At 65.1% G+C, this 14,269-nt stretch overlaps 1 protein-coding gene across 1 annotated transcript; it reads right to left on the bottom strand.

The window, feature by feature from the left end:
• Positions 1–3,159: 3,159 nt before the first annotated feature.
• GABRD (gamma-aminobutyric acid type A receptor subunit delta) lies at positions 3,160–14,181 on the bottom strand. The gene is made up of 9 exons (XM_067717738.1): positions 13,993–14,181; positions 7,733–7,845; positions 7,366–7,433; positions 7,048–7,268; positions 5,807–5,889; positions 5,278–5,415; positions 4,502–4,657; positions 4,079–4,290; positions 3,160–3,853 (listed from the first exon to the last, which is right to left on the bottom strand). The coding sequence occupies exons 1-9, from the start codon at positions 14,058–14,060 to the stop codon at positions 3,569–3,571; spliced, it is 1,344 nt and encodes a 447-aa protein (XP_067573839.1). The 5' UTR covers positions 14,061–14,181; the 3' UTR covers positions 3,160–3,568.
• Positions 14,182–14,269: the final 88 nt, after the last annotated feature.

Raw genomic sequence — 14,269 nt, 5'->3', positions numbered from 1 at the left:
CAGGCTGGCCACAGCTGTGGCACCGACTGTGGCTCGTTCCACTAAACGTCCTTGTCATTTGTTGCTGTTGCCGTGACAGCTGCCACCTTGAAGGACCAGTGCCACCCTGAGCAGGCGTGAGCGCCGCGGGGTGACTGCTGGCAGCTGTCCCCAGTGTAAGGTGCAGCGTCTCCAGTGCCCTCCAGAGCGTCAGGCAGGGGTGGGAGTTGGTGGTAAAGCCCCAGACCCTTCTTCTTCAAAAGGACAATTTGGGGGACTTCCCTGGTGGTCCAGTGGCTAAGACTCCACACCCCCAATGCAGGGCGCCTGGATTCGATCCCTGGTCAGGGAACTAGATCCCACATGCTGCAACTAAGAGTCCGCATGCAGCAACTAAAGGTCCCGCGTGCCACAACTGAGAGCCGGCTCAGACAAATAAATAAATAAATTTTTTAAAGAAAGGACTATTCGGGGCCCACTCCCCAGGGCTCTGCAGGGGTCCCCAGTGGAATGGGACTTGGTGGCCCATTGTGGACTTTCCCTCCCTCCTCCGTGCTCCCCACACCCTGCTCCTGCATCTGGGGTGTCACCCTCCGTACTGGGTTAAACGGTGTCCCCCCCAATTCATGTCCACCCAGAACCTCAGAATGTGACCTTATTTGGAAATAGGGTCTTTGCAGCTATAATTAGTTAAGGTGAAGTCACCCTGGATTACGGAGCCCCAAATCCGATGACAGGTACCTTTATGAGAAGAGGAGGGACACACAGAGAGAAGCCACGTGATGACAGAGGCAGAGATGGGGTGATGCGTCCATCAAGCCGAGGGGCGCCCGGAATTGCCAACAGTGCCAGGAACTGGGGAGAGGCCAGGGGCAGGCTTGCCGTCAGAGCCTCCAGGAGCCCAGCCTTCCCACACTGCATCTTGGACTCCTGGCCTCCAGAACTGTAAGAGCATGAGTTTTTCTTTTTCTTTTCTTTTTTGGCCGTGCTGTGTGGCTTGTGGGATCTTAGTTCCCCAACCAGGGATCAAACCCGGGCCACAGCAGTGAAAGTGCAGAGTCCTAACCACTGGACCGCCAGGGAGTTCCCTGAATCTCTGTTGCTTTAAGCCTCCCAGTCTGTGGCACTTTGCTACGGCCACTCCAGGAAACTAATTTCCCCCCAAATAAACTCCCTCTACCAGGTCCTTGTCTCGAGCTCTGCTTTTGAGGGAACCCAAACGGCGCCCCCAGGTGTGGGCTGCGCACGGTGAGCCTTGTGCCTCACTGGAAGGGGGAGGGGTCCGTGCCGGTCTTCCCCCTGCTACAGGGGACGGAAGGGACCTGGGGCCCTGTCCCCTCCAGCCTCGGGGAAGAAGCTGTCCCAGGCTCAGGGGAGCATTTAGGAGTCTACGTGGGCAGCACACGCAGCCCGGCCTCCACGGGAGAACACAGACAAGGAAGCTGCCAGCCGCCAAAGACCGTCCCTGCTGGGATGAGGCGCACGCAGAGCCCAGGCCACCGCCCCACCCGGCCACCTGGCCCAGGTGCCCCGGCTCAGGAAGCGCTGCCACCCCTGCCCAAGCCAGCTCCTCTCAGCTGCAAACCTTGATCCGCCCTGGCCTTCAATCTGCTCGTGCCATCAGCACCGGAACAGAACTCGCATTTAAAGAGCGTCAGCCCTTCCCGCCCCTCTTCCTGGCCCTGGAAACATGCGGGCAGAAATAGCAGCTGCCGGCTAGAGGGAGTGACTGCCGCTTGCAGAACCGAGCGAAGGCTCCTGCCCGGGCGGGCCTCGCTGCGTGGGTGCCCAAGGCGGCCACAAAGCCCAGCTTGAAATAGCTCCCTGTGGGTACCGTGCGGCAGAAGGAGGGCAGCCTGCGAGCCATGAAGAAGGCGGGGGGAGGCGGGCCCCGGGGTGGGCAGGGTCCTGGCAGCGGACCCAGGTGAGCACAGCAGTTCTGGGAACCTTGAACCCACCCGCGCATCCGCCAGAGGCCCCAGTGGAAGGCAGGCCTTAGGGCAGGACCCCGGGTGCCAGGGGCGGGGGGTGCTGTGGGTGGTCTCGGGCCCAGCCCAGTAGCCTCAGGACGCTGTCGGGGCCTGGACGTCCCATCCCCGGGCCACTCTCCATTTTCCAGGAGGAGGGAGCAGGGACGCTGCTGGAGACACACAGGCCAGAGGGCGCCCATCTGGGAAGGGGAGAAAGAGGCGTCACTGGCCTCTTGTCAGAGCTGGCCAGGCATGGCCTGGGGCCCTGGCCGACCCAGAGCCAGGCTCTGCTGCGTCTCGGCCACCTGCTTCCTGCTGCTCCCACGTCACTCACTCTGGGGCCCGGAGGCCCCGCTCCCTGGGCGGTCCTGCCCCCTGGGATGAGCCTGCCCAGCCCTGCAGCCTAGTCCTTTAGAGCAGGGGCCCAAGGGGCAGCCTGACGCAAGGAGGCGTCCTCAGGAGGTAAGGGGCCTTTGAGCTCGAGGTGTGAGCCCTGGGTGGGAGGCAGGCCTCGGACACGGCTGCTCCCGTGGGGGGCCGCTGGGCCCTGCAGCCCTGGCTGGACCACCTGGCCTCAGGGGTCACTCTGCCAGCTAAGCCCTGCAGTGGGTGAGCAGCCCCCGCGCCCGCTCCCGTGGCCTGGGGACAGAGCACACCCTGGGCAGGTGGCCCAGCAGGGCACACTTTCTGATTCCCACAAAGTCACCGTCACATGCCCCTCGAGGTGGTTCGCGGGGGCACCTCAGGGCCAGCGGGGTCGTGGCCTGGCTGATCACAGCAGGGCACTGGGCCTGGCATTCCCGACCCAGCTCGGCTGCACAGCCGCCCCTCTAGTCGCCTCTGTCCCCTCTGAGTGCGAGGACCTGCCCTACTCTGGTGCAGGGGTGACCCGGGCCCCTTGCTGAGAGCTGCGACCCTGTCACCTTGTGCCGTCACCCTGTGCTACCACCCTGTGGTGGCAGCAGATGTGGGAGGGGCTGGGTGTTCATGGGGACTTGGTGGTCTCTGTTCTCCCATCACCACGTACAGAAGGCACTGAGGTGGCACCCCCGGCCATGCACCCAAGGGACTAGGGGTGAGTGACTCTTCCAGCGCCCGTGCCTCCCCCCAGCCCCTCTGTCCTCAAGTCTCGGTCCCCAAGTCCCTCTGTCCTGAGCCCGTCGAGCTAGTGGGAGGAGAGCCTTCCAGGTTCCAGCAGAGGAGGCCACAGTGAATTTAAGCAGTGGCCAAAGGCTCCGTTTTATTTCATGCTGGGACCAAAGGCCTTCCCGCTTTCTCACCGAGAAGGTGCGCACCTTCCATGCCCGGCCTCCTCCCCCTCCGTGGTCCAAACCCACAGAGCTAAGTCCCAGAACCAGGATCCTTTTCCGAGTCAGACGCAAAGCTCCCTGGGGCCCGGTGCCTGCCTGGCTCCCAGGTCAGGAGGCTGGGCTGCTGGGCCGTCTTTTGCAGACCAGGGGTCCGGGTGAGGGTGGGGACAGAGCCTGGGGGTGCTGAGCGAGGCTGAGGCCTTCCTCTCCTTTTATGTGGCCCGTGGTCCTCCCCCCTGTGAAACACGCAGAGCCCCCCGGGGGTCCTTCCCCCAGGAGGTCCCAGGTATGGGACCTGCGAAGCCGGCCTCACATGGCGTATGCGGCCCAGTAGATGACGTTGACGGCGGCGAAGGCCGCGGGGAACACGGCACGGGCATAGATGTCAATGGTGTCCGCGTCGATGGGCTTGAAAAGCGCACGGAGGCCCCCCGGGGCCCCCTGTTTCTTCGTCTCCTCTGTCTCCACCTCCACCGACCTGTAGGAACCCATGAGGTTCCCGGGCGCGCGGCACTGCCGGCGGGACGCGGCCAGCTCCTGGGTGACGCCCGCGGCCGAAAGGGAGAAGAGCACGATGGCATTCTTCACGTCCATCTGTGTGGGGAGGGGGAGGGACAGGCTGAGTGGCTGGCGAGCGAGGGGCAGGACCCCCAGCCCAGGCCAGCGGCTCTATTGGTAGAGCAGGTGGCAGAGGGTCCCAGGCTGAGCACAGGAAAAAGTGCCCCCTGCCCCGCCGGCAATGCTGACCCTTCCTGGTGCTGGGCGGGGGCGCTGTCCTTCGTCCTGAACGTGAGAACCCCACCCCACCCCCAGCCTCACCTCGACCCTCTGCTCCTTGACCTTGACCTTGGCCTTTTGCTTCTTCCGGTAGTCAGCGTTGAAGTGGGCGAAGGCGTACTCCACCAGGGCGGCAAACACAAAGACGTAGCAGATCCAGAAGTACACGTCCAGCGCCTTGATGGCCGACGCCCGCGGCAGGGAGGAGCGGGCACTGACCATCAGCGTGGTCATGGTCAGCACCGTGGTGATGCCTGTGGGGACAGGTGGTGTCACTACTGGAACCCACCCGGGTGCAGGTCAGGCTCCTGTCACCAGGCCCGGCCCGGCTGGCCACTGCCCCAGGACAGTGGGCCCGAGGGACTGCAAGGCAAGGTCTGTGCTCAGGACAAGTGGGGTTAGGGCCCTGCTCCCAGACTCCCTCCTTCCACCAGCTCCCGCGGGGGAGAGGCCAGGGCCCCGTACCTAGAGACACCCTGGCGGGCACTGCGGCCTGGCTAATCCAGAAGGAGACCCAGGACATGGCGACCAGGAGGATGGAGGGCATGTAGGACTGGATGATGTAGACGCCCCGGTTCCTCCGGAGGTGGACGTGCAGGCTGAGCCGGGGGAACTGGCCGGCTGCCGGAGACCCCCGTTAGCACCAGGCCCACCACCCAGGGCAGTGCTCGGGGAGAGGGGCGCTGAGCGGGAACTGGGGCCACTGCCGGCCTCCAAAGAGAGGAAGACCCTTGTGCCCACCTCCCCCCACAGCCTGATGGGTCAGGAGAGGGGCCGGCCCTGCGGCAGGGCCACCAGAGGAGGGAGAGGAGAAAGATTCCGGCCTTGCTGCTGGCCCGTGGGCCCCTCCCAGAGCGCAGTGCACCCCTCTCCTGCCCTGCTTGTGCACAGCCCAGCTCGAGGAAAGAGCCAGCCTGGGCTCGCTGGCTCCGATGACCGGGCAGCAGGGGCGGGAGGGGCCGGGAGGGGCCGGGAGCCAACACAGGCTTGGCCCTGGAGCCCCCCGGCACCCCTCGAACCCCGGGAAGCAATGAAGAAGCGAGGAGTAAGGCGGAGGAAACCTGACCCGGGCCCGCGCTAGGGCTCGTCCCGAGCGGCTCGGCCAGGCACAGGCTGCGCCGACCAGCGGTTTTCCAGTTGCAGCCTCCGGGGGCCCTCGGGGCTGGCTAGCGGCTCTGCAGAAAGCACTAGAAAGCCACCGGCGGGGCTCACAGGGAAGAGGCCGCGAGAGGCCGCGTTACCCGATTTGAAGTTCATCAGCTCCGTGGTGAAGCGGTAGCTGGTGATGGTGAACTGGGCCAGCTGCAGCCTGTCCAGCCCGTGGATCTGCCCCTGGTTTTCGGACCAGTAGTAGACGATGTCCTCGGACGAGTAGCCGTCTGCAGGAGAGCCCACATGGGCCGCAGAGCCTGGCGCCCCCTCCCAGGCCCCTGGCAGCCCTCGCAGGACTGCCCTGCCTGTGCTGGGAGCCCGATACACAGAGGCAGGGAGCAAGGAGGCCTGGGCCCACGCCTGGCACCTCGGAAAGGTGGGCAAGGCCAGATGAGCTGGCCAAAGGGCAGGTCGCCCTTGCCAGGGTGACCCGCAGGGGCCGCCATGCTGGCCCAGTGACACAGGCACGTGTCTTGTCTGGGCTCCAGGGCCGGCTGTCCTGGGCAGGGCGCTGACCCGCAGCAGGAGGGCCTTCCGGCCCCCTCTCTTCCTTCTCGTCCTTCTGTTTCTGCCCCGCCCCCGCCCCGCCGCCCCGTCCCCGCGCCGCCCCGCACTCACAGCTCTCCAGGTGCAGCATGCACTCCTGCTCGTCCATGGGGTACTTGGCCAGGTCCATGTCACAGGCCACCGTGGAGGTGATTCTGCCCAGACAACACACCGGTGGGTTCCCAGGATGAGGCCAGCCCCCGGCAGCCGGCGTCTCTCTGGCCCAACATGGCCGAGACGCTCCTGCACCGGCCAGTACGGCCTCCTCACAGGGCGGCAGCAGGCTGCCTTTGGTCTTGCCGGCAAGCTGCTGGCATTTGGGTGGAAACTGGAAACTGTGGCCACGTTACAGATATCTGTGAGTCTTCAGGGATCAAGAACCGGATTTCATTCACTTTCCTCGTCCTTCAGAACAGCTGGCTGGCTAAGCCGGCGGCCAAGAAGGCGGGTCCAGCCCGAGCCCCCTGGTCTGCCCCTGGGGACGGCCTCTAGGCGTCCCCACTGACCATGCAGCCTGGGAAAAGGCTGGTGTTGCCGAGTGTGCTGGTTTTCCAAGAGAATTTAGATTCTTATGTAAATCTCCTGATCTTTAAAGTGTTGGCAATTAAGTCCACTTTTAAAAGGCATGTGTCAGAAAACACACATTCAAACCAATACACGTACACGTGTGTTCACAGCAGCACAGCTCACAACAGTCAAATGTGGAACCAGCACAGCTGTCCATCCATGGAGGAGCGGATACACAAAACTGGCGTATCCATGCAATGGGATGTCACTCTGCCATCAAAAGGCAGGAAATTCTGACAAATGTCACAGCATAGATGAATCTCGAAAACCCTACGCTAAGTGAAAAAAAGGAGACTCAAAGGGCCACGTAGCGTATGATTACTTTTGTGTGAAATGTGCTGAGTAAGCAAATCCACGAAGCTAGAAAGCCGGTTGGCAGTTTGCAGAGCTGGAGAGGGGAGATGGGGAGTGACTGCTAACGGGCACGGGGTCTCCTTTCGGGCGAAATACATTGCAAGTGGGTAGAGGTGATGTTTGCACAACACGGGGAGTGTGCTAAGTATCACGGAATTGTTCACTTTTAATGCTTGATTTGATGTTATGTGAACTTCACCTCAATTTAAAAAGACAAGGGCACGCGTTAGCCAAATAGCGGCCTCTGCTGGCTTCCGGCCAGCAACCTCGGCTTCCTGCGCAGCTGCTGGTTGCCGGGGGATATAAATACCGCCACCCCCCACCCCCATCCCCCCAGCTCCCAGCGGTGCGCTCCGTGGGGGGTGGGTGGGCAGGCAGCCGGCTGGGCTCACCGGATGCTGTAGAGAATCACCCCGTCGGGCTGCAGCCGGATGAGCTTGTTCTCCACCGTCACATCGTGGAACCAGGCGGACTTGGCGTTCACGATGAAGGTGTCAGGGAGCCACAGCTTGTCCACGAAGCGGCTGTCCAGGCCCAGAGTCTCGTTGGTGTGGTTGTAGGACAGCCTGCTGTCGCGCCAGCTCTGATGCAGAAACACCGTCATGGTGTACTCCTGCGGGGGTGGGGGGACGCAGAGGCCCGGCCGTCAGCCCCTCCGCTCGCTCCTGGGGCACGCGGCCGGGGGCGGGGCGGAGGCCGGTGGGACCTACCATGTTCGCCTCAGAGATGTGGTCGATGCTGGCCACCTCGATGGCGAGTGCCACGTTCACAGGGGGGCCTGCGAGGAAGGAGCCGGGCCCGAGGCACGTGGGGCTGAGGCCAGGGCCCGGCACCCCCGGCCGCTCAGCCAGGCCAGCGAATGCCCCAGAAGGCGGGACAGGGAACAGCCAGGGGCTTTGCAGGGAAGGCCAGCCTGCGGCCTGAGCAGATCCACCTTCCTAGCCGTTTCCCTGGGGGCTGGTGCAGGAGCTCGGGCACGCCCCTCAGGGGAGCGGGCCTCTGCGCCAGCCCAGAGCCAAGCAGGGCTCACACCCGCACTAGACCCAGGGTCTGCCCGAGCCCGACGGCCACTCTCACCTCCGATGCCAGGCCGGAAGTTGCGGGCGTAGCCCTCTATCAAGCCGTCCAGGTTGGGGAGCCAGGATATTTCCAGGTTGGAGCCGACATAGTCGCCAATGTCATTCATTGCCCTGGAAACGCAAGGCCCTCTGGTCACAGGCAGGGTGCCAGGGACAGAGCCTGTCCTGGGCACCTAGGCCAGGGGTGGACAGGGGGGAGGCCCTGCGGGCTGGACCTGACCAGTCCCAGGAACTCACGCCGGACACAGGGAGCCCCCGGGAGGTGCAGAGCCCAGGACTCCTGGGCGTCTTCCACTGGCCTCTATGCTCAGCTTACATCCCACTCACTCGGCCCTGAGGGAGGCCACCCAGGTCAGGCAGAGGCCCCCGGCTCCCTCCATAACCACCCAGCATCCCCACCCCTGGGGTCCCCCAACAAGAGCACATGGCCTCCCTTTCAGCTTCTGAGGGCAATGTGTCCTGTAGGAGGTGACTTGGGAGAAAAGACTTGTGACCAGGAGGCTGAAGGCTGGGGAGAGGGAGACAGAGGGTGAGGTCCCAAACCCGGGACCCAGGTCCAGGCCGAGGGCCCGTGGGGAGGCTGGCAGGCCGGCCTCCTGCTCTCTGTCCCTTCCCAGGCAGTCTCCAGATCTCCCCAAATTGCCACGTGCCTCCGGGGCTTAGCCTGACCCCGGAGCAGCTGGGGGCCACGCGCCCTGGTTTCAGATTAACCTCACTGACAGCCTGTGCTGGTCGTGTTTGTCCCTGGTGGGGCCGCACGGGGACCCAACGACACAGGCGTCTCGTGGCCCGCACACGCCGACTGCTGGAAGCCCCCCAGTGGCTCTGCCCATCCCCCTTCTTCTGCTCGCCCTCTGGGAAACAGCGCCCCCAAATTCATGTCCACCCAGAACCCCAGAATGGAACCTTATTGGGAGACAGGGGCTTTGCAGATGTAATTAGTTAAGATGAAATGCTAGACTAGGGTGGGCCCTAAATCCATGACTGGTGTCCTTAGAAGAAAAGGAAATGGACACACGGGGAGAAGCCACGTGACCACAGAGGCAGGGATTGGAGTGATGCGGCCACAAGCCAAGGGACACCAGGGACTCCGGCAGCACCAGAGGCTGCAGAGAGGCATGGACCCTGCCGACACCTTGGCTTCAGACTTCGGGCCTCCAGAATTACGAGAGAATAAATCCCCCCTGTTTCAAGCCCCCCAGCTTGTGGTCGCTTGTTACAGCAGCCCCGGGAACCTCACACACCCTTGCTCCTCCAGGCCACAGCAGGTGGGGACGGGCGGGCGGGATTTCTCCTAAACCTGACAGCAGGGAACGAGGAGGGACATTCAGGAGGAAGCCTCTTGTTTTCCTCTGAATCACTGCTGTCCCCAGTGGGCAGAGAAGGCCTCCAGGGCACCTGGGGCCTGAGCCCCTCCAGAGCCCGCAGGGGAGCCGATGTGGGTGCAGAGCAGCTGGGAGCTCTGAGGCCATTCCTTCCTCTCCCCAGAGTCCGGCGTGGCTGCGTGCCCAGGCGCCCCACTCTGGGCCGTTTTGGCCACCGTGACGAGACCGCTGACCCTTCTGGGCTCCCGCGGTGCTGCCGCTGGCCACCCCACCCCTCCCCTCCGGACGTGGGACCGGCTACCGCTGAGCCTGTCGGCGCAGCCTGTGCCCCGCCCCCCACCACCCCCCACTTGGGCCACCGCAGACCGCGTCCCCCGCCGCCATGGCCCCAGCCTCCTGCCTGCCTCCAGCTGCTACTGCCCCCGACTCCTGCACTCCAGCCTCGCCCTCTTAGACGCCCGCTTGACCCTCCAGACCCTCTGCCATCTGTCCCACCTCTTGCTCCAGCGCTCACTCTGCCCCCCATGTCCCCGCGCTGATCCCCCCCCTCCCCTGAACCCCCCTCCCTCCCCTGGCCCTGCCCCGGGCCCCCTCCCTCCCCTGGCCCTGCCCCGGGGCCCCTCCCCCCCCCCGGCCCTGCCCCGGGCCCCCTCCCTCCCCCCGGCCCTGCCCCGGGCCCCCTCCCCCCCCCCCCCCCCCCCCGCCCCCGGCCCTGCCCCGCCCCGGGCCCCCTCCCTCCCCTGGCCCTGCCCCGGGCCCCTGCCCCCCGGCCCTGCCCCGGGCCCCCTCCCCCCCCCCCGCCCCCGGCCCTGCCCCGCCCCGGGCCCCCTCCCTCCCCTGGCCCTGCCCCGGGGCCCCTCCCCACCCCCGGCCCTGCCCCGGGCCCCCTCCCTCCCCCCGGCCCTGCCCCGGGCCCCCTCCCCCCCCCCCCCCGCCCCCGGCCCTGCCCCGCCCCGGGCCCCCTCCCCCCCCTGGCCCTGCCCCGGCCCCTGAAGGAAGCTGCCCTGATCACGCATTTATTCGGCCACGCCTCCATCTGGCTAGTGCGACCCTTGGTGCTGCCCTGTTCCAAAGATGTGACCGAGCCGGGCCAGGACAGCCGCGGCCAGAGGTCAGCGTCTGCAAGGGGTGGCAAAGCGAGGGGCTTTGAGCATGAAGACGGTCACAGGAAGGGGAGGTCAGGAGCCCTCTGGCTGGGGAGAAAGGGACAGCCTCCCCGAGAAAGTGACATCACAGCCCAAAGAGAGACAAAGTGAGTCTGGGCCGAGGCAAGAGGCAGGAGGCAGCCGAGGGCTCCACGTGGTGGGGTCTGGGAGGGGCCCACAGGGCGGTGGCAGGCATGGGGCAGAGAGTGTGGAGGGGGGACCGTGGGGCTCCTCCGGGGTCAAGGGGAAACCGGCACTCCGAACAAGGAGCTGCTCGATTAATTAGATTAAACCTGGATGCCTGTGAGGGAGCGGCATGGGAAGTGTCCTGAGGGAATAGGGGGGATAAACTGGGGGCCATCGTGGAGGTTGGGGGGATGATGGGCTGGACGGGCCATGGAGACAGAAAGGGGCCTGGTCCAGACCGAGGGAGGGTCAGTGGAGGGAGGGGCCGGGAGCAAGTTCTGCCGCTGAGTTGGTGGAGCTCGGTATCCAGCTGGACTGGCCCCGGGACGCCGTCCTCTCAGGGGCTTCAAGAAGGCCTCGGGCTGCCGGGGCTGGGGAAACGCCGGCAAGGGCACCTGGGCCCCTCGTCTGTTCCACATACTGGCCCATGAGGAAGGCTGAACGTGACCCAGGAGGTCCTCAGCTGGTGAGGCCTGCGAAACCCGCTCTCCCCGCAGGCCCACGGGGTCCCTCCAGGTGAAGGCTGGGTAGAGCGTGTAGACAGGGCAGGTGCTTTGGTAACAAAGTCAAAGAAGGAATTAAATGCAGCCCTGGCCCCACGTAAAGCACAATTAGAAACGCAAACGGGGTTCACCCTGAAGGCCAGACACAAAGGGACTGGAATGAGGCTTTACTTTCGGACCGGCCCAGCCGCTGGCCTGCTTGGAGCCAGGCCATCAGGAGACACCACCCTTCCCGGCCTTGGGCTGGTGGCACAGGTGAGCACACCTGTCCTGGGCCAGGGCCTCACACACGCTCAGGGGCACAGAGGCAAGGGCAAGGGCAGCGCCCACCATGAAGCTCGCCTGAAAGTGTCAGGACACTGGTGGGTTCTCAGCTCTGCCGTCTCCAGGGGTGAGAAGGGAACAGCCTCCTGCAGTGCCACATCTCACCTGGGACAAGGTGGCCGCTTCTGCAGCTGCGAAGGGATGCGGGGGCTGGAGGCGGGGCTATATGGTGCTCTGGGTCCTGGAGGGCCCTACCCTCCTCCACTGGTTCAGGTAGAGTCAGTGGGGCAGGCGGGGTACCTGGTCCATGGGGGGCTCTGCATGGGGTCAGAATGTTGGGACTCTGACCCGCGTTCCGGGAGGGAGCGTCTAACTCCTCTGATGGCCCTGGAAGCCGGCGGTGGCCTAGGGTTGGGGTTTCATTAGAGGAACAGAAGCTCAGAGACACACCAGGCTCGAGCTCGTGGGACAAAGCAGGTGCCGTGAAATCACAGGCAGCTTCCGCCCTCCCGGGGCTGCTCCTGGGTGCCGTCAGGCCCCCCTGAGAGAAGCCCCACCCCTGTCACTTGCCTGTGCCCCTGGGGATGGGAAGGGAAGGTGGGTGTAGCTGAACGAGGCAGCATGCACCAGCCCCAGGATCCTCCCACCCCCCACCCCGGACCCTGCGCGCACGAAGCCCACGGATCCCTGACAGCTCTGCTTTTAGAGCAGCCGCTGCAGCGCCGGCACCTCAGTTACCAAGGCGAACACCACGACGATCGTGCTCACGGGAGGTGAGGGCGAGGCAGGAGCCGCGGGCACAGCTTCTCCAGGGAGACGGGGGTGCCGGCAGCCCCGGAAGGCCACCCACTCGGGGAGGCAGCCGGCGAGCTCGGGCGGCCGCTGCGTGAGCGGCTCAGGGAAGCGTGGCCGTGACCCGACCCACAAACGCTGCACGGCCCACTCCCTTCTTATCCCACCAGCAGCCCCAGGACCTGGGCTGAGGGGCGGCAACAAAGAGGCCCTTCCATTCGCCCCGATGTCCCCTCACACCGCCCCGGGGTGGGCACGAGGGAAGGGAAGCCACTGTCGCCCTGGTATCTGAGCGGAGGGACGCAGAGCAGATGGGAAAAGAGGCCCCGAAGGCCCCCAAAGCCCAGAGGCGCTCGTCCCAACCGGGGCCTCGGCCTTCCTACACAGGCAGACAGGCTCGCCCCTTGCCCAACAACCCAGGAGCCAGATGGGGTAGGAGTTCAAAACACTGCAAATTTTAGAAAGGCAATATAACGCACTCATGGACTTGGGGAGGGGTGTGTCTGGAGAATTTTCCAGCAGGAAATGTATAAATATGCCTCATGAGTAGCGTGGATACAGACAAAACAAGCAAGGCAGGCTTTGCCGCCAACTGAGTGTTGGTGTCAAACTTGGACAAACACTTGGGGCTCAGAGCAACTTGGATTTCAGAATTGCGGTGCGCAGCTGTGGGCCTGAGCCGGCGGCTGACCCCCGGCCCCCAGCACATCCCTCCACAGCCACACCTCAGCGCTTCGCCCTTTCTGGGACCGTGAAGCAGGAAGAGGAGAGAGGAGAACAGCCCATTGGGCTTGATACAGAACAAGGCCCCGGGACAGGGGCCACACGGGCACTGCCCGTGACTGTGACATGACAGCCAGGTCTACAACCAAAGCCACACTCTGCCCTCCACCCACCAACAAGTAAGCTCTGACCACACACACACAGAGCCGTGTTACGTATTGTCCAAGTGACTACAGCCACAACACAGGCCAGTGTTCAACGATTTCTGGCTTTTAAAGTCTTCGACCTCAGTTGGTTGACCACAAAGTCTGGAATGCTGGGGGGAAGGGGCAGGGAGAGATGTTTCTGCTCTGTTTTTTCCTGCAACCCTGGCACCAAGGTGATTTTCAAAAAGGCCCCTCACAACGCCTATGGCTGGTAACCAGACTCAGTGGTCAGGATGCTGGGCAGCCCGGGGCCCACCTCAAGTCCAGTCTGCAGAGGCGTGAAAAGCGAGCTGGGACCATGCTGGCCCCTGGGAGCCAGAGCGAGGGAGCCTCGGCACAGGCACCTTTCTTCTTAGCCTCTGCCTTTGTGGGGGAAGACAGGGCACCTCATCCCCTCTCCTGACAGTTAAAAAGAAATCCGGAGTCTGTCCCCTGCCAGGGGCACGTGGCTCCCCCACTCGCATACCCTGCAGTCGGATGGCATTAGAAATGGTCCCAGAAGGGAGGTCCACAGCCACACCTGCCATGAGGACGCGCCTTCGTGTCCACCCCAGACTGCTAAAGGCAACGGAAGCTGGTGCCCGAGGGAGGGGAGCAGCCTCCTCTCCCGTGTTCTCCGGACCCCTCCTTTCTTCCTGCCTGAAGCTGGGGCCCTGCTGAGAGCTCAGACCGCGCCTGGAAGGGCACCAGCCAGCCAGGGATCGGCCAAGTGCCGGCTGGGGCGAGGAACCCGAGCTCAGCAGGCGAGCCCGGGCACCGGGGCAAACTGCGAGCGGCTCTGACGCCCTCGACCGGCCCTGCGGCGCGGGTTCAGCACCGGGACGGCGGACAGCACCGGGGCGGCGGGGCTGCCAGAACCTAGAACATCGCCGCTGCCCGCGCCCAAGGGCATCTCCGCGGCGAGTTCGGAGAGGAGGGCCCGCGGGGGAGACGGGGTGGGGGAGTCATGGGGGGATGGGGGACAGACACGGTGGGAGCCTGTGGGTGCGGGAAGACGCGGGCCCCTGAAGAGCATGGGTTCGCACGGGGCTCCATCCCGGCAGCCGGGGCTTGGCCGGCGCGGGACTCCCCACCGAGGGCGGCCCGGCGCAGCGCGGACCCGGCGCTCGCTCACCTGGTGCCGCGGTGCTGCTGCGCGCAGAGCAGCAGAAGCGGGGGCAGCAGCCAGGCCAGCGCGTCCATGGCCTCGGCCGGCTGGGCGCTGTGCCGGGGCCGGCGCCGGGGTCCGGCCGGTCGCGGGAGCTCGAGAAGTTGCTTAGCCGGCGGCCGCGGCGGCGGCGGCACAAGAGGGCGGGAGCGGGAGGGCGCGCGGCGCGGGCGCGAGGGCGGACGGAGCGGCGAGCCCGGAGCCGCCCCGCCCCGCGCCGCGCGGCACGGCCCCCTCCCGCCCT

The sequence above is a fragment of the Pseudorca crassidens genome, chromosome 2 (assembly GCF_039906515.1).
Source record: "Pseudorca crassidens isolate mPseCra1 chromosome 2, mPseCra1.hap1, whole genome shotgun sequence".
NCBI lineage: Eukaryota > Metazoa > Chordata > Mammalia > Artiodactyla > Delphinidae > Pseudorca > Pseudorca crassidens.
The sequence above is the reverse complement of the archived record's forward strand: the minus strand, read 5'-3'. Positions and strand labels throughout refer to the sequence as shown.

What these genes read in the sequence shown, in the direction of transcription:
- GABRD (XM_067717738.1), bottom strand. Translation starts at nt 14,060, where the DNA reads ATGGACGCGCTGGCCTGGCTGCTGCCCCCGCTTCTGCTGCTCTGCGCG. An exon ending in CAGCAGCACCGCGGCACCAG is followed by an intron (nt 7,846 to 13,992) that starts GTGAGCGAGCGC and finishes TTGCGTTTCCAG; the next exon opens with GGCAATGAATGACATTGGCG. An exon ending in CTTCCGGCCTGGCATCGGAG is followed by an intron (nt 7,434 to 7,732) that starts GTGAGAGTGGCC and finishes CCTTCCTCGCAG; the next exon opens with GCCCCCCTGTGAACGTGGCA.